Source organism: Corythoichthys intestinalis, chromosome 10 (genome assembly GCF_030265065.1).
Source record: "Corythoichthys intestinalis isolate RoL2023-P3 chromosome 10, ASM3026506v1, whole genome shotgun sequence".
In the NCBI taxonomy this organism is placed as follows: Eukaryota; Metazoa; Chordata; class Actinopteri; order Syngnathiformes; family Syngnathidae; genus Corythoichthys; species Corythoichthys intestinalis.
Window position 1 is genome coordinate 8,409,420 of NC_080404.1, and position 25,464 is coordinate 8,434,883.

The 25,464-nt window shown below is 39.7% G+C and overlaps 1 protein-coding gene across 5 annotated transcripts in view; it reads left to right on the forward strand.

The window, feature by feature from the left end:
• Positions 1 to 523: 523 nt before the first annotated feature.
• LOC130922555 (vinculin-like) overlaps positions 524 to 25,464 on the forward strand; it is a 91,620-nt gene continuing 66,679 nt past the window's right edge. For all 5 annotated transcript variants that reach the window (XM_057847377.1, XM_057847379.1, XM_057847380.1 and 2 more), the window contains exons 1-4: positions 524 to 950; positions 18,512 to 18,582; positions 19,323 to 19,473; positions 22,677 to 22,785. In XM_057847377.1, the coding sequence (XP_057703360.1) occupies positions 783 to 950; positions 18,512 to 18,582; positions 19,323 to 19,473; positions 22,677 to 22,785 (499 nt within the window). In that variant the 5' untranslated portion in view covers positions 524 to 782. The remainder of the gene's footprint in view (positions 951 to 18,511; positions 18,583 to 19,322; positions 19,474 to 22,676; positions 22,786 to 25,464) is intronic.

Consider the following 25,464-nt stretch of genomic DNA (forward strand, 5'->3'; position numbering starts at 1 on the left):
TTGTCACCTGTCGGCAACGGCAAATGTACTGTTTCCGCTGATTGTAGTAAAACAAAATATTGGATTAATATGCATTTGAAATGGTGGGCCAAAAATATGGCATTATTTTGCTTCGGGCCCCCCAAATGGCCTGGGCCGGCCCTGGTTAAAGCAGACATTGTTTTTTCATCTGTGTGATTTTGACAAAGATCAGATCACATTTGATGGTGATTTTATGCAGAAATGTGAGAAATTCCAAAAGGTTTAGATACTTTTTCATACCACTGTGGTCACTAGCCTTATGATACAAGCATGAATAAATAAACAAAACAATCATAAATAAATAATTATTGTGTTGCCTCATTCTTCCTGTTGGCGGCACTGCAATCAACGTCCTTATGCACAATCGAGGAATCCCCACCTCATTAATTTCGCCCTTTCCTTTTTTTGACTGCGGCGGTGTGGGGTCTGCAAACTGGCATGCATGACGTAACTTGGGAAGAGCTGTCACTTGCATGGTGCTGTGTGCGTGCGTGCAGCGTGAACGCGCACGAGGACCGAGTCTCCGTCACTCCACCAGCACGGACACCGAGCAAACTGCGTCTTCGCCGTGATTGGGCGGAGGGCAGTGATTCCTTCTGGCACGATCAGTTTAGATCCCACCGAAGGGACGCGGTTCCAGCTTTGGCGAACGTGTTTGTTGCTCCTCCCGCGAGTGAGGAGAGAATAAAAAGCAAGAAAGGAAGGAAGCCACCGACCACCTTTTTGTGTGCGTTGGGGGGCTGCGGTAAAAGTCGTTCACCATGCCGGTGTTTCACACCAAGACCATCGAGAGTATCCTGGAGCCGGTGGCCCAGCAGATCTCTCACCTGGTCATCATGCACGAAGAGGGCGAGGTGGACGGGAAAGCCATCCCGGACTTGTCTGTACCGGTGCAGGCGGTGCAGGCTGCAGTCAGCAACCTTGTGCGGGTGAGTCAATGTGAGTTTATTCTACCAGTTTGCTTTTTTTACATTCATCATGTCAATCTGGGTTATCTTGGGGCAGTCAATGACAGAAAAAAAAAACACATTTTATGGCGTTTGATCTTTGCACACCTTTAAAATAAATAAAAGTGACAAACACCAACGCTCTTACCATGTTCAACTTTGCCCTTCCTTCTAATCAGATGGACACTCAATGGAGTTTGTGGGGCGGAAGATTGATTTGACACACACTCAGTAGTCATCTTTAATTTAAACTGCGATTACACAGTGGGTCACTTATGTCTGTGTGCACTGACTGGCAAAATCAATATGGGCCCAGTCAAGAGACATCACTCAAGAGACCCTGTCAGACATAAGTCATTTACTATTAAAGGACATATTGCATTAAAACTACTCTAACCAAGGTACAGTCAGTAATTTTACCGACAGTTGGAATGAAAGGAAAACTCAAATAATGCACTGCTGATTGATGTTTTATCGTGGCAAAAAAAAGAAATAAGACGATTTGACACATTTTTCATCCCACTATGTGCGTAGAGCATTAGTACCACAGTATCACACATCATACATGGCATTTGATCCAAAACATCCATCAATTTTCTGTCACTCTTGTGGTCATTGGAGACCTCTTCGGAGCGGCGGGTTGCTCCCTGCATTGGTCGTCACTCAATCACACAAAGCATTAAGACAAATCATTTACACCGGTGTTCAACAAACCGCATATTGGTTTTAGGCAAGGGCGTAGGTCTGCGTAGGGACGGTAGGGACATAACACTACCAACTTTTCAATTTGTCCCCACCAACTTTTAAGCAACCTTATTTGCATTATATAATGGCTTCAGTTATATAGGTAATTTAGATTGTCTTTTAATAAATTGTAAGATTAGAATAACACTAACAACACTAACACAATAACACTTGCTGAATGTACCAGTCCATCCCCCCCACAAACGCACATTTGATTGGCTGATGACTTGACACCAAACCCCCCACCACACACACACGCAGACACACACGCACACTCACATAGCCCCGACAGAATTACATGTTGACGACATACCACCTCCTCTGCCGCCTTAATTTTTTTTCAGCAGCAACTGTAAGTAATGTAAAAAGACGTCAATGTTTTGGAGATGAGGGAAACACCACTAATTTTACGACAGAAAGTCCGAACTGCATTAGTTTGCATAACATTAAACTGTGGGAACTTGCTAACCTGCAAACTACCGCGGTCAGGCCATCCTCCATAAGTAACAAAGAAGTCAAGCTAGCCGTCCCTCGTTTGGATCATTGTTTGCATTTAGTGCATTACGGTAATGCAATGCGGTGGCTTCATAGTGCAAGTCCTTTTATTAAAAAGAAACGGGAGTTATCCAAGAATAGGTCCACCTCAGAGGGACACTGACATGAACATGACCTGACATGAAAAAAAAAAAAAATCTGTGAAATTAAATCACACATCAGAATTTCATGAGAGTACTTTGGTTCGAGTCTCGGGGTAGTCCCGTATGCCTCAGATGTATATCGGTCCTTGGATATCTGAGATTTTTTTTTTTAACATATTTTTTTCCCCAAATCACTCTTATATTACTGTCAGGTACGAGACAGAGGAACCAGTTGCGTATCGCAGACACAGGATTTTATTGATGTTGACAGGCAAAGAAAACAATCAGGTCAAGCGGTAATGGCTAGTTCGCATGCAAACATATGCTGAATTTCCCATGCTCAATCGGAGTCAAATAAAAACTAGGAGAAAGGTTAAAATCTGCGCTTACGAATCATGTTGACGGTAACGCTCTACGTCAAATACATGTTTTTTATACGGGTCTTTAAGGACGCCACGTGATTGAACAGGCCGGCATGATTATAGAACAGCAAGCTGGAATCTGATTGGTATAATGGAATCATGTGATTATTGTTGCGCCGTCTTATTGGAAAAACGGGTAGCTCCATTTTTGGTGTCTCTGTCAAAAAAAAAAAAAAAAAAAGTACAATCTAATATGTAGAATAAAGAGGAAAAATCAAGGGTGTAGGTTTGGTCTAAACTTTGGTAGGGATGACGTAACAGCATAACCTTCATGTACACTTTTTGCTCAGGATGGGACATAAATAAGACCAAACTGATTGGGTGAACGGGGGTCAGGGCTACATTTCTCACCAATATGAAGCTAATTAATTGATGGACTAAATTAGGGGTGCTCATTACGTCGATCACAATCGACCAGTTGATCGCCTCGCTAGTATGGATTTTTTCTTTTTTTTTAATGAACATAGTTAATAATCGATCGGGTCCGATCACGTCATTTTCAAAGTATCGGAATCAGCAAAAAAATATCGGCCATGCCTTTTTTAAATATATATATGTATATTTTTTTTATTAAATCGTTTTCTAATTGTATTTCACGTACAGACATAATATGTTACACTTATCCAGAGTCTTCAGTTTAGGTTATCAAATTTATCCCAATATCGGCGGTAATTAATTAATTAAAAAATGTATCACGTTAAAATATTTAACGCAATTAATGCATGCGCTGCACGACCCACTCACGCAATGTTGCGCTCCATCTGTAATGCCGCCGTTTTGCCTATATAGATAGCTAAAAGGCAGCGTAAAGAGGTAGAGTGAATTTTGGCGGCCTTTGGAGCCTTATTTTAATTGGCTAAAGCCTTACAATCCCTCTCCCTTCGATTAGAAATATCATGGGAAGCAATGTGGGGAAGCAAGGTAGCAATTGATCTTTTATCTTAATACCTTATGTTATTTCCCAATGCAGAGAAGATATATCAATTGGTAGCACTACAGACAGTCATGGTTCCACTTTCCATCATGGATTTGGGCATGGCCTTCAGTATCATTTACTGAAAGCTCAACAAATACACTAGATGGCAATATTTAGTCCCAATTTACAAAGTCACAAGTCTTTCTATCCGTGGATCCCTCTCACAGAAAGAATGTTAATATTGTAAATGCCATCTTGAGGATTTATTGTCATAATAAACAAATACAGTACTTATGTACTGTATGTTGAATGTATATATTCGTCCGAGTTTTATTCATTTTTTTCTTAATGCATTGCCAAAATGTATATGATCGGGAAAAATTATCGGGAACGATTGGAATTGAATCGGGAGCAAAAAAAAAAGCAATCGGATCGGGAAATATCGGGATCGGCAGATACTCAAACTAAAACCATCGGGATGGGATCGGGACCAAAAAAATCGGAACAACCCTATTAATTATGATTATGTTGTGTGTATGTTGTGTTGTGTGAGCAACATATGAGTTCATGCAGCACCCCTCTCTCTCTAAGCAGCTTCTTGCTTAAGTGTTTCTGGTTCTATAGTTTCCAGCAGAGTTTGCTACATTTCTCACAGTTTAATTAACATTAACAGTTGAAAACACAAACAGAAGGACACTTCTCTCTAAGCAGCTTCCTACTCAAGTTTTGCAGGTTAGCAAGTTCACCTTTTAATGTTATGCTAACTCAGATGCAGGTTGGACTTTCAGTAGTAAAATTAGTCGTGTGTTTCCCACCTTCACAACATTAGTGTCTTCTGTAATTACTAACAGTGGCTGCTGCTGGCTGAAAAAAATCTTCTAACTTCCCTCCCCTTCGAAGGGGGTGGAGAAGGCGGCATGTTGTCAACATAGGGGCAATGCGAGTGCAACTGTGCATGGGTGTCGGGGGTGGGTGAGGTCATCAGCAAATCAAACGTGTGTTTTATTGGGGAAAATGGTGAAAAGAGGTAAATGTAAGTTTTAACATAATGAAAATAATTCACTTAATAATGGTAGGGTCAATTCCTTTCTTGCAACATATAAAATGAAAATCTAAATTACCTTTATAACTGAACCCATTATATAATGCAAACCAGTTTGCTTAAAAGTTGGTGGGGACAATTGGAGCATCCTGAAAATCTGGTCATTTTATCTCCCTACCATCCCTATGCAAGCCTACACCCTTGGGGAAAATGCAATGATTAGTGTAGCCCAGAGTAGTGTTTATTCTTCACAAATCTACTCAAGTAAAAGTAGAAACTATGGCCTTGTAGAACTATTTTTAGAAGTACATTTTTCTTAAAACATTACTCAAGAAATGTAACAGCGTAAATGTAACGTGTTACTACCCACCTCTGAGTATATTCAATACTAACATCCTTGATGAATTACTCACTCGCTTTCTTCTTGTCCTCATCACATCAGTTTATCCATCTAGACCGCAAGAAGAAGGAGGTGAATCACAGCCTTGGGCATGTCTATGTGTCTCTAATGCATTTGTTGGGAAGCTAAGAAGCAGAACAAGAAAGCTGCGCTTATCTGATGTAATTAGGGGTTTTAGATTTGTGGACTCATTTTCATCTCAGATGATGCTTACTAATTGCACAGCAAAGCAGCTGAATAAGAAACGAGAAGTGTAATCTGAATGAAAAAGAAGTGTAGAATGAGAGAACAGCTTGCTCGTTGCCGGGTAGAAAAACTTAATTGGACATGATGGAAGCCCACTGGTTTTGCAAACTTTATTTTAGCAAGCAGGGTCACTTGATGCAAAGATGTAAAAGAGCAGAGTCCCTCCGCACACTGATTTGGTTACACTGTTAACCCCAACAGGGTGGGCTACGTATGTTAAAAGTAGGTCACTGATTCTTCCAGGCACAAACAAGATGGTGTCAATCTGTCAAAGCGGCTTGTAAGTGCGTGGGCTGACGATTCAACTAAACATCTCAAAGATTAGCTGGTGCATTTGTTTGGGAAAGCGTGAGCCCGCTGGAGTTGTGCTGACGACGGAGCTGCTCTTGGAAGTTTGAGCTCTCCAAGGAGGCGATGTCGATCTCACGCCCGAGTATGTCTGGGGGGAGGGGAGGGAGGAATAAATAGATTTACTGTTGAGATGTGAGGCCGGCTGGTAAGTGAGCAGACGTATCACCTGCTTCTGTTTGCGATGTAATTCAAAGGATGACCCGGGATTACCTTTCCTACCTACTTCTTCTGCATCCTATTTTGCTACTTAATAATCATGTGTTAGGTAGCAGTCGTGTAATTTTCCCTGGATATTTTCACGTAATCAAAACCTGGTTGCCTTACCATATTTATGCAAAGTAGGGGTGTGACAAAATATTGAAATGGTGATATATCGTGATACTTTGTATCCCAAAAGGTTATCGAGATGCTCCTGCCAAGAATCGAGATATCGTTTTAAAAAGGTGTCAATGTCAAAAAAAAAAAAAAAAAAAATATTTGAACTAACAAGTTGCTGCCAAACTCTTCCACCATAATAGTGTCTCAGTTGACTCTAGGGCTGCATTGACGGTGCTCGACGCCCAATCTATTTAGACTGGGAATGTTCGTTCATTCGAAACCAGAGCATTCACAGTTATTCTGTCTGATTTTCAGGGCATTTAAAGGTCACTTGCTGTTCATTTTAGGGCATTTACAGGTCATTTCTGTTGAGTTTGAGTCACTGCCTATTCTTTTGGGTGATTCCCAGGTCACTTCCTGTTCTGTAACTTAAAGTGAACAGGAAGAGACCCATAAAATACCCCAAAATCAAAATTAAATTGCCCAAAATTACATCATTGCCTGGCATTGCCTGCCACTAGCGGCCATAAACGATCAATCCGTTTGAAGTGGGAGGGATGGCAGCGAATGAATGAATGTTCATTCGCTGCCACCCTCCCAGTTCTAATGGAATGGACGTCTACGAGTGATAAACTCTTTCCAATTCACAGCAGAAGTTTGTTTTTCTGTTTATTAATTGTTTGTAGAATATCCTAGAATGATTTCCTGACCAATCTATTGATAATCGTTGTATCGTCAGATCATCGTTATCGTGAGCTTTGTATTGCAAATCGAATCGTATCTTGAGGTACCAAGAGGTTCCCACTCCTAATGCAAAGCACTTGCTTCACTTCCACTTTCTCCACTCCACAGGGCTGAACGATATTGGAAGAAACTATTATAAATAGCAATATTAAAACTAGAAGAATATTCGTCAGATGACTTGAATAGCTGTTTGGAAAGACTTTGGTTGACTCACCATGATTTTGTTTTAGTCATTGGTGGATGAAGTAGTGATTTTTTTTTGTACTTAAGTAAAAGTACAGATACAGGTGCAAAAGATTACTTAAGTAAAAGTACAAGTATCTAAGAAAAAAAATACTCAAGTACAAAAGTACTTGCTTTAAAATTTACTTTACAAGTAAAAAGTAAAAGTATTTTCTCGCAATATAAAAATGTACGTATTAAAAAAAAAAATATATATATATATATGTGTGTGTGTGTGTGTGTATGTGTATATATGTATGTATATGTGTGTATATATATATACATACATATATGCGTATATATATATATATGGCGGAAAACACGTCAAATTGGGGTTCTCAGAGCGGAACTTCAAGTCACCTGAGTGTCTTATTTTATATCTTATCTTCTTATCATCTTATCTTATCTTATATATAGCAGAAATATACTGTGTATACTGCCATATATACCTTATATATGGCGGAAAACACTCAGGTGACTTGGAGTCCTGCTCCGAGACCCCCAATTTGGCCAAATTTCAAAATTGTCCTATGTTAATGTGTGATACATCATTGGAAAGCTTAAAATCTCAATTTTCTGGGGGAAGAAAAAATTTGAACAGGAGGGCATGAAAAAAAAAAAGAAAAAAAAAAATTAAACAGCAAAACCCTTACTGGAGGTGAGAGCATGAGAGAGCACAATTAAAGACGCCATAATTTTAACGAGATATTGTCGCATACTTACCTTGTTTCGATCCAAAAACTCCATGTAGCATGTCTCACCGAGTGTCAAGACACAGCTGTGAATGGCCACAGCCGGATTATTTTGGGGTTTTATGGGTGAAACATGATAATACAAAAAGGGTCGCGATGCAGAAATCGCAGACATCAAGGAGCGGTCGTAATGTTCTTTTTCATATATTTACCCTTTTACATGTTTTTTTCCCCCAATTTTTCTTTGTTTCGATCAATTATTTATCACCTAACATATTGGGGAAAATGCGACAGTAAAAAAAAAAAAAAAATACAATTAATCGATAGTTATGAGGTAGATATCCGTGACTTTTTTACAGACCTAACCCTACAGACGCCATTTTTTTCATTGTGACGTAATTTGTTTAAAAGTTTAAAATATGTGAGTGAATAATTTTTTAAAGTCGTTTTTTTTTTTAATGAAATATTAGACATCAATTAATGATTCTAAGATAAAAATGACATTTTGATTAATAAATATAATGACTTACCTTCTTTTTATGGTTGCCTTGAAACAAAAGCGGTTGCGCGACGTCTGTAAACGGTGGTTTCCAGGGTAAAAGGGACAAATTAAAAATAGTTCGGGGGCTTCATGCACCATGAATCTGGTATGGCAGCATATAGACATATTGTTCTATAAAACACAACAGTTCTTTTGGCTTATACAGCAGTTTATATATATATATATATATATATAATCTTATATTATATTATATATACAGTGGGGAGAACAAGTATTTGATACACTGTCAATGGGAAAACTCATTGGCAGTGTATCAAATACTTGTTCTCCACACTGTATATATATAATCTTATATATATATATATATATATATATATATATATATATATATATATATATATATATATACAGTGCCTTGCAAAAGTATTCGGCCCCCTTGAATCTTGCAACCTTTCGCCACATTTCAGGCTTCAAACATAAAGATATGAAATTTAATTTTTTTGTCAAGAATCAACAACAAGTGGGACACAATCGTGAAGTGGAACAACATTTATTGGATAATTTAAACTTTTTTAACAAATAAAAAACTGAAAAGTGGGGGCGTGCAATATTATTCGGCCCCTTTACTTTCAGTGCAGCAAACTCACTCCAGAAGTTCAGTGAGGATCTCTGAATGATCCAATGTTGTCCTAAATGACCGATGATGATAAATAGAATCCACCTGTGTGTAATCAAGTCTCCGTATAAATGCACCTGCTCTGTGATAGTCTCAGGGTTCTGTTTAAAGTGCAGAGAGCATTATGAAAACCAAGGAACACACCAGGCAGGTCCGAGATACTGTTGTGGAGAAGTTTAAAGCCGGATTTGGATACAAAAAGATTTCCCAAGCTTTAAACATCTCAAGGAGCACTGTGCAAGCCATCATATTGAAATGGAAGAAGTATCAGTCCACTGCAAATCTACCAAGACCCGGCCGTCCTTCCAAACTTTCTTCTCAAACAAGGAGAAAACTGATCAGAGATGCAGCCAAGAGGCCCATGATCACTCTGGATGAACTGCAGAGATCTACAGCTGAGGTGGGAGAGTCTGTCCATAGGACAACAATCAGCCGTACACTGCACAAATCTGGCCTTTATGGAAGAGTGGCAAGAAGAAAGCCATTTCTCAAAGATATCCATAAAAAGTCTCGTTTAAAGTTTGCCACAAGCCACCTGGGAGACACACCAAACATGTGGAAGAAGGTGCTCTGGTCAGATGAAACCAAAATTGAACTTTTTGGCCACAATGCAAAACGATATGTTTGGCGTTTAAAGCAACACAGCTCATCACCCTGAACACACCATCTCCACCGTCAAACATGGTGGTGGCAACATCATGGTTTGGGCCTGCTTTTCTTCAGCAGGGTCAGGGAAGATGGTTAAAATTGACGGGAAGATGGATGCAGCCAAATACAGGAACATTCTGGAAGAAAACCTGTTGGTATCTGCACAAGACCTAAGACTGGGACGGAGATTTATTTTTCAACAGGACAATGATCCAAAACATAAAGCCAAATCTACAATGGAATGGTTCAAAAATAAACGTATCCAGGTGTTAGAATGGCCAAGTCAAAGTCCAGACCTGAATCCAATCGAGAATCCGTGGAAAGAGCTGAAGACTGCTGTTCACAAACACTCTCCACCCAACCTCACTGAGCTCGAGCTGTTTTGCAAGGAGGAATGGGCAAGAATATCAGTCTCTCGATGTGCAAAACTGATAGAAACATACCCCAAGCGACTTGCAGCTGTAATTGGAGCAAAAGGTGGCGCTACAAAGTATTAACGCAAGGGGGCCGAATAATATTGCACACCCCACTTCTCAGTTTTTTATTTGTTAAAAAAGTTTAAATTATCCAATGAATTTTGTTCCACTTCACGATTGTGTCCCACTTGTTGTTGATTCTTGACAAAAAATTAAAATTTTATATCTTTATGTTTGAAGCCTGAAATGTGGCGAAAGGTTGCAAGGTTCAAGGGGGCCGAATACTTTTGCAAGGCACTGTGTATATATATGTATATATATTTTTATTTTTTCTTAATTATTTTAATTTTTTTTTATGGGGTATTGTTTAACACGTTTGTCTCATTGTTCTGAGCTTCAGAGTTTGAATCTGTGCTCTGGTCTGCCTGTGTGGAAATTGTTATTTCCTGCATGCATGGGTTTTCTCCTGGTATTCATGTTAATTCCAACATCCCCAAAATATGCTTGTTAAGAAAATTCAAAATCTAATCGTCCATAATTGTGAATAGTACTTCATCTACAATATGATGACCTGTCGACCAATCCAGGTTGTACCCTCCTTTCTTCTTGGATAAGCGCCTTTCCGTTCGCGAACAGAATGAGGAAGATCTATATTGAACATCCATTAATGAAGTTGAATACAACTGAACTGTACATGATTCATGCACTGTAGTGGATTAAAAAACACTGAACATTTGATTCAATATATATATATATTTTTTTTTTGCATACTACTATAAGGAACCCGGGTACCACCTTTGGATCACATACCACACTTTGAAAACCCTTTCTCTGAAGAATTTTCAACCTTTGATTGTCTAATTTGAGCACCTACGCAGGTTTGTGAAACACACACGGAATGTCACTGTGTTGACAATACAAAGAACCATTTATCTGCACATTAACGGCATTGTTTGTATATTGAATAATCAATGCTAAGTAATGTCAATTAGAGGAAGCACTCGCACTCGTTCTTTGTCCGGCAGGTTTTACCAGGACTCACTTGCTCTACTCGCAGAGCTTCATTCCTTCAAGTTTCAAGGAATCCTTTACAGTATGATTTATTCGACTGCTCATGGTTGTTTCTTACTCAGAATACATCTTCCCGTGACTCTCTTGGGCCACAAAGTCTATTAACTGAAGTTCACCATTGCAGCATTGACAGACTGATGCTGTAATTGCATCTCCAGTGTGTGGGCGGGTGGTCATGTGCCCTTCCTGCCCTTGTTTGTGTGTTAGGCTGTACTTTTCAGTTATTTTCTGTGACGCCCCCAGCAAGAAGACTTGAACGTTTGGCCCCCCCCACCAAACTCTCTGCAGCCACTGTAAATTGTATCATTTGTCTATAAAATTATCATTATTATTATAAAGACACCACTGCATAACATTGTTTCCTTTTTAATATCAAAGAGAAATAAGTCATTTATATTAACAAACAAACATTGTTTTGTTTGTAACAGAAAAGCCTCATCAATTTGCCTGGATTTAAAAAAAAAAAAAAAAAAGTCCCATCCAAACTGTAAAAATACACTCAAGGTACATCTTTTGACCATTTGATACTGAAAAATAAAATTTAATAAAATCAATAAATAATAGTAAATTCATATTGATTAGCAACATTAATTCACTGGGGCAATATGCCAAACAATTTGAGCGAAAAAACCAAAAATTAATGGAACAAAAATGACAGTGTCATTGGACAGAGGGACAGTTTTTATTTTTGCTGCAGGCAGTACCAGCTCCTTTGCTATGGTGTGGGGTTATTTTGGACTGAGCAACTTGGTATGCCACCTTATACTGTATATAGCTAACAGTTCTCGCTTGTTTACTGATGTAACACTGACAAGGAAGGAGGATTGTTGGCATTATTTGGCATGTTTTCGCTGAAAAAAAAAAGAGCTGCCTATCAATGTGATTGGGGTTTAGTGTCTTTAAAGGGACCTTCGATCTTAAAGACATGTAGGCTCTCTTGTGCTAAAATATGTTGTTAGAAACACATAAAATGTTAAATCAATGGCAATATTTTTATAATATTTAGTACATATTTTGACCAATAGTTGGCGCCATGTTATGTGGGCTCGGAGTGATGACGTAATTGGGATTCTTCCAATTGTGTACAACAGTTGTGTATTGCTGCCTAAACTCGCTAAGTAAACTGCCACGATGTGCTGCTTTTCCAGTCAAATGGAAACAAGGGGAGTGATGTGAGTCTCCACATATTTACTATTGACAAAAAGAGGAGAAAGGTTTGGGAAAATGCCTGTAGACTGCCAAAACTTCCTAAAGACCCAAGGCTTTGTTCTCGCCATTTTTCTCCTACCGTGTTTGAGGCCTTTAGTCGACGACAACTTATGAAAGAGCTCACATCAGACTAAAATCAAATGCTGTTCCAACTATTTTCCCTCACAAGATGCCTTAACGCGCTCGGATAGCGAGTGAAATGCGCGCATTGACAAGAAACTCTGGCCGCTCTCTTAAGCAGGCAAGCCACTCCTATCACTACAGCGATAGGCGAACCTCCGGGCATACCGCTAGTCACAGAGGAAGCTAATAATTCACCTCTACTGTCAGTTCATTAGGCAGTAAGCGTGTTAGTTCAGTATTCGCCTAATATGAGTGATGCTGCCACTCAAACTGATCTGAGTGGCCAGCTGATGCGCACCCAGCACTTAATATGGACCACCCTTACGTAGCTAAACGTGAGTTGGATGTACAAGACATGGGGGACACTCGATCCCAGCATTTTTTCCTGTCAGACGACGAATTTAATGAGGACAGTCAGCCACAACACAATTCCAATCCTGACTACCTGACCATTCATAGTTTTATTACCTTCAGTGAGAGTTTATAATGTCAATAGTCATGAAAATAAAAATGCACGAATGGCAAGGTATGTTCAAACTTTTGGGCTTTATTGTATGTAAAGCACACGACAGCTCTGGATGCTAACAATCTACATAATTATATTGGAATAAGTTTGATCACGCAATAGCTCACCTTGAAGATCTGCAAACAAAAACCGTAGTTCTCGACTGCATACACTCTCTCGCTCCATCCAGATGCAATTGCTGCAAGTACACCATCAGTTTTGCCCAACTCTTGTCTCATCAGGTATTTCCTGCTCGGCATTTTGCCTTTGCTGCTCATCTTGAAAAATGAACGACAGTGCTGTCCTGCTCTTCACTTATCTGCTCTGGTTCAAATTGGAAGGGCAGAACCGACGACGTGTTGGGGTAGCTAACGAGTGACATGCTGGAAGTTCGGCAGCGGGCCATGTGACATCACCGCACTGTGACGTCAACAAGAATGGCGACCTAGCAGTTAAAATAATTTTACAAATTTTATTAAAACGAAAACATTAAGAGGGGTTTTCATATCAAATTATTATAACTCAAACATTCATCTCTTAAGAATTACATGTCTTTAAGATGGAGGATCCCTTTAAGTGACTTCTTAATTGATTTGGTTTCCTGCTGTCCGTTGCAAACATTTTTAGACACAGTAAACAGACTGGTCTTTTCTCATCTCCCACTGCATTAAATGTCAAAGTCAAAAGCCAAACGCTACATACACTTCATCATATTTCCTCGTCTTAGCCCTTTATATCGACAGTGCTCTTTCCTATGCGCTCTTGTTCGGTTCCAAAATAGTGCGATCACTCCGAAAATGAGAGCGTCACTGTCTCTTACTTAGTGGATGTGCAATTACACTTTATTCTAGTACGGCAAAAAAAGTATGTTCCCTGAGGTCACATGCGCCCCCACTGCCATTTATCTGCCCCCCCCCCCCCCCCCCCCCCCGGTGCACAGCCCCAGTATTTCAGTCGTACTAATGTAAGGTGTGTGTTTGCCAGCTGCATCCCTGTTCGTGAACATACGCAGAAGAAGTTAGCTACGTCCCTGCTGTTTCGTAATGATTATTTAGAAAACTTGTTGCAGCTATTGATTATTTTAGTAGTAGATTAATCGATGAACTAATTAGTTCGAATAATCGAGTAATCAGATAAGGAACATAAAAAAAAAAAAAATACCTGAGCTGAGCCTCAAACGGTATAAAAAAAATAATAAATGAGGATATATGGACAACAAAACAACAATTGGCTAACTTACATAGCAAAAGTCTGTTAGCTTAAATGGTATGAAATGCTAACCTTTTTTTAATGCTCCTAACAAACGGTTCACACACATATTCCCACAAAAAACTGCGTAATATACCTATAAACTAAATTAAGAGTGCATAAAAAAAACTAGCTCAAACAAAAACTTAGCTTATGTTGGTCTTAACAGGGAGCAGCTGGTATTAGCCATGTGAAATGAGGCAGACTAGAGGGCATTGTATCCACACAAATCAATAAAGCTAAATGCAAACACTTTCAAAACAAACCAATACAACACCACTTTAATTAAACGAATATTCGAAGCAGCAAAATTTAATTTGAATCTTTTTTTTCTAAACAAATACTCGAGTTAATCGATTAATCGTTGCAGCACTACTTGTCATTAGTGTGTGCTTCCACACACACTACGGCTACACTGATCAGCCGTGATAACACAAGAGGAGAATAAGGGAGAGCAGCGGACTGGCGAACAAGTGCCATTAAACTTATTGTATTCATGACAAACAGACAGTCAGACATTAGGGGAGCATTGGCGGCACTTAAGTGGCCAACAAGACCCATTAGCCCCCTCACATTTGCACACTGACTGCCTTGTTGATTGGCAGCCAATTGTGGGGGTCAAGAATATTTTTCCTTCATTATGTCGTAGGTGTCCAAATTTCTCAAATGGCTGCTTTTAGAAAATAAACTAAGGCTACAAGAGCCACCCCGGACTTAATTAAAACAATACTAATAACTTGAGCTGTAACCAGTGTTGTAGATAACGCCATTAGAGTACAACAGTGTCCCTAACTATTTTTTTCATTAGTGAGTAAATCAATTACTTTTCCCATCTTTGCAATGCCGCTACCGTTACTGAGAATGTGAAGGGGCGCGTTACTACAATTTGGTTGAATGAAACGCGTGCTGTCTGATTTTGTCACACATCAGCTGCCTGCCTGGAGAGAGCAGAGCGGAAGCGGGGAGGTGGGAAGATGGTGGTGATGCCGTTTCAAACGCGATGATGATTAGCTAGGTAGGCGGATTATGCCCTGCTTGACTGCACACTCTGGCAAACACAACAAGACAGCGATAATGCCGACGGGAAAGGGAATTTCAAAGTTAGCGTTCTCAAATTTGAATTATATTTACTGTATTGGCCCGAATATAAGACGACCCCCTCTTTTTCAAGACTCAAGTTTGAAAAAAGACTTTTTGAACACCAAATTAATTTTTATACGGAAAATAATTTCAGTACATCTGAAACAAATGATTATAACAATATAACCGAGAGAAAAACCATGTTTATTTTGCCTCATTCAAATCTTAATATCAGAACATTTAAATATGTTAACTAAAGTGCAATCACATTCGTAAATGAATGGTTTCTGGTTTTTGAAATGTAAATAAACCAATCTATTGTGATAAAACAACAAAATTGCAATAACTGCATTAACCATCAAAGTGAAGTCTAACTGTAACTGTAGTCTTGAAACAAATCTGAATAAGGAAAAACAGTGCAACAAAATAATACAAACTGGTTAAACTTGAGAGTAGCTGAGATCTGTCATGACAAAACATTGCTTCGATGATATCTGGCACCATCTAGCGTCGTGAATGGGTATAACGTCTAGACCACGAATATAGGACGACCCCCACTTTTTCAGTCTTTTTTCAATGCAAAAAACACTGGCTTATATTCGAGCCAATATGGTAATATTGTTACTTTACGGAATATTTAGGCATAGTGTTCTGCTTACAATGCAGTAGGCATACAGTTTCAGAGAAAAATGTTGTAGAATGTATATTGTAATAATGTGTAGAAGATGAAAAGTAACATCACTTACTTTGCTGAGTAACTAATTAGTCTTACAATGAGGTAACTGATTTACTAACTCAATTACTTTTTGAGAGAAGTAATTTGTAACTGTAAGTAATAATTTTTTTAACGTAAGGTTACCAACACTGGTCATAGGCAAGGTTCACACGCAGATCTTAATGCACAATTCCGATTTTTTGTCTCATGTTTTTTTCGGCGTGCTCCTTAAGACTGCCTTTGTCCGTTGAGCCCGTTCAAGTATTATGCATGCGCTCTAACAGTCGCAGTCCGACATGCGCTGAGCAAACTGACCCGCATGTGCAGAAGCATAAAAAAAAATAATTACACATGCTGGCTGTACGTTATTCCAGGGTGATCATATTTTAATTTCCAAAAATAGGACACAAAGGACATTAATAATCCCCGTTTAGTCTTATATTCAAAGTTTATATGGATTGATAGAACGCATGCACACGCTGTACCTAAGCCATATGTATGTGCCTCAGTTTCCCCCGACTTGGCCATGTAAGCAATACTGAAATATTGCTCATTTAGCGCACAGAAAGAAAACTGAGCATTATCCGGCTTATCCTTTTCTTTTCTTCTTTGTTTTTATGTCTGTGGTCAAGCTCGCCTACTGCGTAAAAGCCGAGTTCAAGCTCGGCGCTAACTCTAATGCACAGCTACATCTCTGCCGTCCTGCCTGCCGCTCTCGCTCTTTGCTGACGTAATTGCTGCAGTAATTCCGATTTGGGAGACCTGACAGTTCAGACCGCCGCCACATTCTGGAAAAATGTGGATCAGATCAGATTTAAACCACATATGAAAGTGACCCAGATCAGATTTGAAAAGGTCCACTTCTATGTGACTTGTTACGTTCAAACCGTCAAGTTAATGCCTCTCTAGTCGGAAAATCACACAAAAAATCGTATTCATGCAATAAGACATGTGGTCTGAACATAGCCATATTTAGATGCTTGGACGCACAGAATGGTAAATCTGAAAAAGTTAATGAACCACATGGGAGTTTGTACAATGCCATTTAAACTCCCTTTACGGTTGTTTATATTGTGTTGTTTATTCAGAAAATGCAGCTGGACAGAAGAAGAAGGTTTAGAGGGACTGAGAAAAAGGAAAAGAAAGAACAGAGGGAATGGTGACACAAACACGTGATTAAATATGCTATCTAGCGGTAAGCAGTGTTTCAAGTTCCTACCCTAGCAAGGGGACACAATGTGGGGCAGAGATATGCGGATCCATGCAACACCGGCGACATACGCACATGTCATTACCAGAAAAAATAACATTGCAACCTACTACATTATGATAATGCCATTTATGAAATTAGTTTTACAAATACACAGACTACATTAAAAATATATACATATATTGTAGGTTTTACTTCATGAGTGACATATGAGACTGTGACTGTAAGTGGCAACTCCTCTTACTGGACCCAAAAGTTCAAACCTTCATATGTATATTTTTTTTGTACGGTGATTTTTGGGGAGCCGCTTGGCACTGCTGACCTACAGGTCACATCATATCATATATTTTATATGACTCTGAGGTGATGTTTATGTGTGTGTTTTTGTTGCATATGTATAGGTCCTTTTTTTTTTTGTTGTTTTTTTTTTGTATGATTTAGGGCAGTGGTGTCCAAACCATTCCATGCAGGGCCACAGTGGGTGCTGGATTTCATTCCTACAAAACAAGACGACATCTTTTCACCAATCTGATGTCTCACAAGTGTAATCAGTTGATTGCAGTCAGGTTCTGCTTGTTTTAGCACAAAGTTCATTGGTTAAACTGTCTGTGCTCGATTGGTAGGAACAAAAACCAGGACCCACAGCGGCCCTTGAGGACAGGTTTGGACACCCATGATTTAGGGGGTACTGCCCCCCCATACATCACGGCCGCTCAGGTTATGAGTTTGATCCCATTGCTGAAGATGTATGCCAAATTTTACTTCTGTGACTGGAAAACAATGAAAATAAAGTTAAAGAAAAAATACATACATTATACTTATGTGATAATCTATGTACATCGAGGATTTGGTCAGACAATTTTTTGCTAAATAATACCTTCTCAACAGACACACACACACAAAAATGAACGAATCCCTCATCTGGTTGGGAGGCAAATGACTGTGATTATAGTTAGGTGGTTCCGTGGACACATGAAGCTCCAAGAAATGAATCCTTTCTCGAACCAATTGGCTCAAGTAAAACCCCTACTAACTGAAAGATTAAGCCTTATGCCAAAAATTCTGAACTTTCCCTTTAAAATAATTCACCTGTAAGAATTAGTGAGTGAGTCGACATCCCACTATTTTCTGTGTAATCGCTATTCCTGGCACCAATAGTTATACAACAGGATGTGTCTAGTGATACCTAATCATTCATGTACCTCTCAAACGTGTGTTATGATTTTTCTTTTTTTGCTCAATACACCTTATTCAGGTTCGTTTGAGATACTGTGTGGCGATTTCTTTTTTTTTTTGTCATTCAATTCTTTTTTTTTTTTTGCTTAGACATGCAGGTGCAAATTTGGAATATGACTGTTTTCATTCTCTGTTTTGATGCAAACATTTAAACTTCCATGTCTTGCAGGTTGGGAAGGAAACGGTTCAAACCACCGAAGACCAGATGCTAAAAAGAGACATGCCTCCTGCATTCATCAAGTAGGTTTATTTATCATTGATGAATGCATGCGTGATGAAATTATTCCACTTTATCTCTGAAAAATGGATTCCGAGCAGTGTAATGTTAGGAAATATGGCAGCATGCCTATTTGCAACAAAGAGCCACTTCTGAAACAAGTGTTCAGTCTGAAGCGACCCACGGGTGACTCGTCCTCCATCAGGCATTCATCCGGCTGAGAGGCTGATTGTTGTGTCCCAGTAGCTTCCAGAGGTCTGATAGGGTGACTGTAAGCACCGACTCAGCAATGCTCCACTCTTGGAATCAGGCTGCATTGACTTGAGTATCCTGTATTATCAAGATCAATGAGCCTAAGTGCAGCAACATAACATTGGTATTCGATGAATTATCAACTGCCATTGTCTAATTTCACTTTTAAAAAAGATTCCAAAACTTACTCCCCTGCCCTCCCTTAGCACACACATACATGTATACACACGGGCCACCACGCCATAAATCTCACCCACCGGGCTTAGGATCAGGGGCATGTGTAATGTGAACCCATCTAAATATAGCTGAACCGGTAGCCATCGATACCCTGACCAGCAGGAGTCTGAAGAAAGAGGAGGCGTCTTGGCTTCTTTCAAGCGCTCAATTTCATCATATTATTAAACCTCATATCTGTATCATCTAATCATTGGCCCGCTTAAAAACAAAACATAACATGCAACTTTGTCATGCCTTTTTTGTTGGTGTTTTCCTAATAGTAGTGTGCGTGCAGGGTGGAGAACTCGTCTTCTAAACTGGTCCAGGCGGCTCAGATGCTGAAGACTGACCCTTACTCGGTCCCCGCTCGAGATTACCTCATCGACGGCTCCAGAGGGATCTTGTCGGGCACATCTGACCTACTGCTTACGTTTGACGAGGCTGAGGTGTGTTTGTGTTTGTCTGCTCGAGGCTGTCTTAAAGGGAAATAAAGCTTTTTATAGAAGCATGCTCACAGCTTCAAGTAGTAGTCAATAATGGGAGGCTTGGTTAGATTTAATCAGTCAGATCAAATCACTTCCCTCTATCACAGTGCTTCTCAATTATTTTCTGTTACACCCCCCCCAACCCCCGCCCAAAAGACTTAAATGTTTCACACAACTCTGCCACCACTGTAAATTGTATCATTTGTCTATAAAATGATTATCATTATAAGTAGACCTCTGCGCAGTATTGAGTCCTTTTAATATTAAAAAAGAAAAAAGTAATATAAATCAACTTACACTAAATTAAAACTTAATTAACAGTGTTTTGTTTGTAACAGAAAAGACTTAAAGCGCATCACTGCCTGAATTAAAAAAAAAAAAAACAGTCAAGACCAAACTGTCAAAATATACTCAAGGTACCTTTTTTTGAGCATTTGATGCAGAAAAATAAAATTACCGTATTGGCCCGAATATAAGACTGTGTTTTTTGCATTGAAATAACACTGAAAAAGGGGGTCGTCTTATATTCGCGGTCTAGACATTATACCCATTCACGACGCTAGACGGCGCCAGATATCATTGAAGCGATGTTCTGTCATGACAGATCTCAGCTACTCTCCCCATTCACGACGCTAGATGCTGCCAGCTACCATTGAAGCGATGTTCTGTCATGACAGTTCTCAGCTACTGTTTTTTGTTCAACCAATTTGCATTATTTTATTGGTATGCTTTTCTTTATTAGGTTTGTTTCAAGACTACAGTTACAGTTAGCCTTAAATTTGATGGTTAATGCAGTTATTGCAATTTTGTTGGACGTCTCCCCGCGTAAAAAACGAAGGCAAGCAACAAAGGGATCGAGAATACAAAGTGTCAACTGGCAGCAAGTCAATGTTTTGGCAACCTGCCTCGGATCGGTTTAAAGACACTGCTAATGAGCTGGAATTGGATGCAGGAACTCATCCCACAGCTCTGTAACAAAACAATCTGACTAGCAGGAGAATGTGAAAAAATCATGCCAGTCGTCATACTAGCTTCGCTTGCTAGCTAGCACAGCTATTTTCCTAGTCCAGGCAAACTTAGTCATCACCCCGAGTGTCTATTACGCACATAAAACATAGCGCCCTCGGTAGGTCAAAACATAAACTAAATCAATGGCAAAATTTTATGTGTTTCTAATAACATACAGTGGGGCAAATAAGTATTTAGTCAACCATAAATTGTGAAATTCTCCTACTTGAAAAGATTAGAGAGGCCTGTAATTGTCAACATGGGTAAACCTCAACCATGAGAGACAGAATGTGGAAAAAAAAAAGAAAAAACAGAAAATCACATTGTTTGATTTTTAAAGACTTTATTTGCAAATCATGGTGGAAAATAAGTATTTGGTCAATACCAAAAGTTCATCTCAATACTTTGCTATGTACCCTTTGTTGGCAATAACGGAGGCCAAACGTTTTCTGTAACTTTCACTCTTCGCTTGGTGTAAAGAAATCAGCTGTGGGAGCAATTATTAGAAAATGGAAGACATACAAGACCACTGATAATTTCCCTCGATCTGGGGCTCCATGCAAGATCTCACCCTGTGGCATCAAAATGATAACAAAAACGGTGGGCAAAAATCCCAGAACCATACGGGGGGACCTAGTGAATGACCTACAGAGAGCTGGGACCACAGTAACAAAGGCTATTATCAGTAACACAATGCGCCGCCAGGGACTCAAATCCTGCACTGCCAGACGTGTCCCCCTGCTGAAGCCAGTACATGTCCAGGCCCGCCTGCGGTTCGCAAGAGAGCATTTGGATGATCCAGAAGATGAATGGGAGAATGTGTTATGGTGAGATGAAACCAAAATAGAACTTTTTAGTAGAAACACAGGTTCTTTGTTTGGAGGAGAAGGAATACTGAATTGCATCCGAGGAACACCATACCCACTGTGAAGCATGGGGGCGGAAGCATCATGCTTTGGGGCCATTTTTCTGCAAAGGGACCAGGACGACTGATCTGCATAAAGGAAAGAATGAATGGGGCCATGTATCGAGAGATTTTGAGTGAAAATCTCCTTCCATCAGCAAGGGCATTGACGATGAGACGTGGCTGGGTCTTTCAGCATGACAATGATCCCAAACACACAGCCAGGGCAACAAAGGAGTGGCTTCGTAAGATGCATTTCAAGGTCCTGGAGTGGCCTAGCCAGTCTCCATATCTCAACCCCATAGAAAATCTGTGGAGGGAGTTGAAAGTCAGTGTTGCCCAATGACAGCCCAAAAACATCACTGCTCTAGAGGTGGTCTGCATGGAGGAATGGGCCAAAATACCAGCAACAGTGTGTGAAAAGCTTGTGAAGTGTTACAGAAAACGTTTGTCCTCCGTTATTGCCAACAAAGGGTACATAACAAAGTATTGAGATGAACTTTTGGTATTGACCAAATACTTATTTTCCACCATAATTTGCAAATAAATTCTTTAAAAATCAAACAATGTGATTTTCTGTTGATTTTTTTTCCACATTCTGTCTTTCATGGTTGAGGTGTACCCATGTTGACAATTACAGGCCTCGCTAATATTTTCAAGTGGGAGAACTTGCACAATTAGTGGTTGACTAAATACTTATTTGCCCCACTGTTTTTAGTAAAAGACAACAATCGTGGCTTATGAGAGCCTACACGTCTTTAAGTCCGAGGTTCCCTTTAAGTGACGTCTTAATTGATTTGACTTTCGGCTGTCCGCTGCAAACATTTTTAGACACATTAAACAGACTGGTCTTTCCTCGTCTCCCGCTATATTAAAAGTCAAAGCCAAAAGCCAAACGCTACATTGTCTTTGTCATATTTCCTCGTCTTGGCTCTTCATATCTCCAGTGCGCCTTGCTTTGCTGTGTGCTCTTGTTTGGAGCGCCACTGCCACCCTTTGAGTGGGTGTGCAATTACACTTTATTCTAGTATGGCTAAAAAGTATCTTCCCTGAGGTCACATGCACCACCCCCAGCAAGTGGGATCACGTTATTATCTCTAGTTTTAAAGGAGCAAACCTCTTCTAGTCACAAGTCCAAAATCACATACACACACAAGCAGGGGCCACTACAGAGAGATCAATTAAAGGCTTTACTGTAATAACCCTTCACGGCATGTTTGTGATGCTAATCTGCATTTCTGTTATGTTTCAGGTACGAAAAATAATCCGTGTGTGCAAAGGTATCATGGAGTATCTGACAGTATCTGAAGTGGTGGAGACAATGGAGGACCTCGTCACGTACACAAAAAACCTAGGACCAGGTCAGCAGGAAGAACTTTTATGTCTGAACATTTTGCTGTGAAAAGAGGGTGTTAAATTGCAAAAAAAAATTAATGAAGGTTTAGCAATGCTTCATCACCAAATGGCACAAATGTATGCATAACTACTTGTCTCTAAGAGTCATGTTAAAAATTAAAAGAAACCATTTTTCTTATTACTCATTTAAATGTTAAATTGAACATGATTTTACAATCTCAAGCAGTTTCCCAAGTGTCTTGATAAAATGCCTTTGGCAGTCTTCTGTCCAAAACCACATTATGACCAACTAAAGGAGCACTTCGAAAAAGCAGACAGCCGCCTAAGCAGCCTAATTCAAAGCATCGCCATATTTCTGACCTCATTGACCTTTGACCTCATTTGCCCCAAATTGAATCACCTCATTTATTTGATATTTCATAAATATCCTGTAAATTTGATAACCATCCCTTTATTCGTTCTTGAATTATTTTGAACAAAAAAAATGAACAAAACACGCAGGTAAACAACCAATCAACACAGACCAACTTACGGAACCAAATACATTTCCTCTACCTTACATAGGTTTAACCTACCTGTGTACATGGTATGAAAAAGTATCTGAACCTTTTGGAATTTCTCACATTTCTGCATTAAAAATCACCATCAAATCTGATCTGATCTCTGTCAAAATCATACAGAAGTAAAAATCTGTGTCTGCTTTAACTACAACCACCCAAACATTTATAGGTTTTCATATTTTAATAAGGATAGCATGCAAACAATGACGGGGGGGAATAAGTAAGTTAACCCTCTCCCTAAGGAGACTTAAAGACCAATTGAAACCTATTTTTACCAAACAATTTAAGTCAGTTGTGTACGCAATCACTAATGAGTGGTTTAAAGCTGCCCTGCCCACTATAAAACACACACCTGGTAGAAATTGTTTTGATGAGAAGCATTGTCTGATATGCATCATAGCTCGGTCAAAAGAGCTGTCTGAAGACCTGCGATCAAGGATTGTTGATATGTACAAAGCTGGGAATGGATACAAAACCATCTCTAAAAGTCTGGATGTTAATCAGTTGACAGTCACAGAAATTGTCTACAAATGGACAGAGTTTGGCAGTCTTGCTTCTCAAGGAGTGGCCGTCCACCAAACATGACGCCAAGAGTTCAGCGCGGAATACTCAGAGGGGTAAAAAGGAACCCTAGAGAGTCTGATAAAGACTTACAGAAATCACTGGCACAGTCCAATATCCCTGTGCACACATCAACTACAGTGTATCACAAAAGTGAGTACACCCCTCGCATTTCTGCAGATATTTAAGTATATCTTTTCATGGGACAACACTGACAAAATGACACTTTGACACAATGAAAAGTAGTCTGTGTGCAGCTTATATTATAGAGTTTATTTCCCCTCAAAATAACTCAAAATATAGCCATTAATATCTAAACCCCTGGCAACAAAGGTGAGTCCACCGCATGGGAAATACATACATCCCTAAATATCCAAATTGAGTACTGCTTGTCATTTTCCCTCCAAAATGTCATGTGACTCATTACAGAAGTGGTGTCAGCAATTCTGCAGTGGTTGAAGAGGTGTGTGTGTGTGTGTGTGTGTGTGGGGGGGGGGTCATTCCCACCACCATGCTTGACTGTAAGCATAAAGCATAAACTTTGTACTGGTCGCCGCCACACATGCTTGAGACCATCGGAACCAAACAAATTACTCTTCGTCTCATCAGACCATAGGACATGGTTCCAGTAATCCATGTGCTTTGATGACATGTCTTGAGCAAACTGTTTGGGGGCTTTCTACTGTACCGTCTTCAGAAGAGGCTTCCTCCTGGGGTGACAGTCATGCACACCAATTTGATGTAGAGTACGGCGTATGGTCTGAGCACTAACAGGCTGACCCCCTCACCTCTTCAGTCTCTGCAGCAATGCTGACAGCACTCCTGTAATGAGTCACATGACATTTTGGAGATAAACTGACAAGCAGTACTCAATTTGGACATTTCGGGATGTACGTAGTTCCCATGCGGTGTGCTCACTCTTGTTGCCAGGGGTTTAGATATTAATGGCTATATTTTGAGTTATTTTGGGGGGAAAATAATTTAACTCCATTATATAAGCTACACACAGACTTCTTTTTATTGTGTCAAAGTGTCATTTTGTCAGTGTTGTCGCATAAAAAGATATACTTAAATATCTGCAGAAATGCGAGGGTTGCACTCACTTTAGTGATACACTTTATATGTAAAACTATGGCCAAGAATGGTGTTCATGGGAGGACTCCACAGAGGAAGCCACGGCTGTCTAAAAAATCATTGTTGCTCGTTTAATGTTCGAAAAACGCACTTGGACACTCCACAGAAGTTTTGGCAAAATATTTTGTGGACTGATGAAACCAAAGTTGAATTATTCGTGAGTAACACACAACGTCATGTGTGGAGGAAAAATGGAACAGCTCACCAACATCAACACCTCATCCGCAGCGGGAAGCATGGTGGAGGTAGCATCATGATTTGGGGCTGTTTCCCTGCCTCAGGGCCTTGACAACTTGCAAACATTAATGGAAGAATGAATTCAAAAGTTCATCAGGATGTTTTGCAGGAAAACCTGAGGCTGTCTGTCAGACAGATGAAGCTAAAAAGGGGATGGATGCTGCAACAAGACAATGATCAAAAACACAGAAG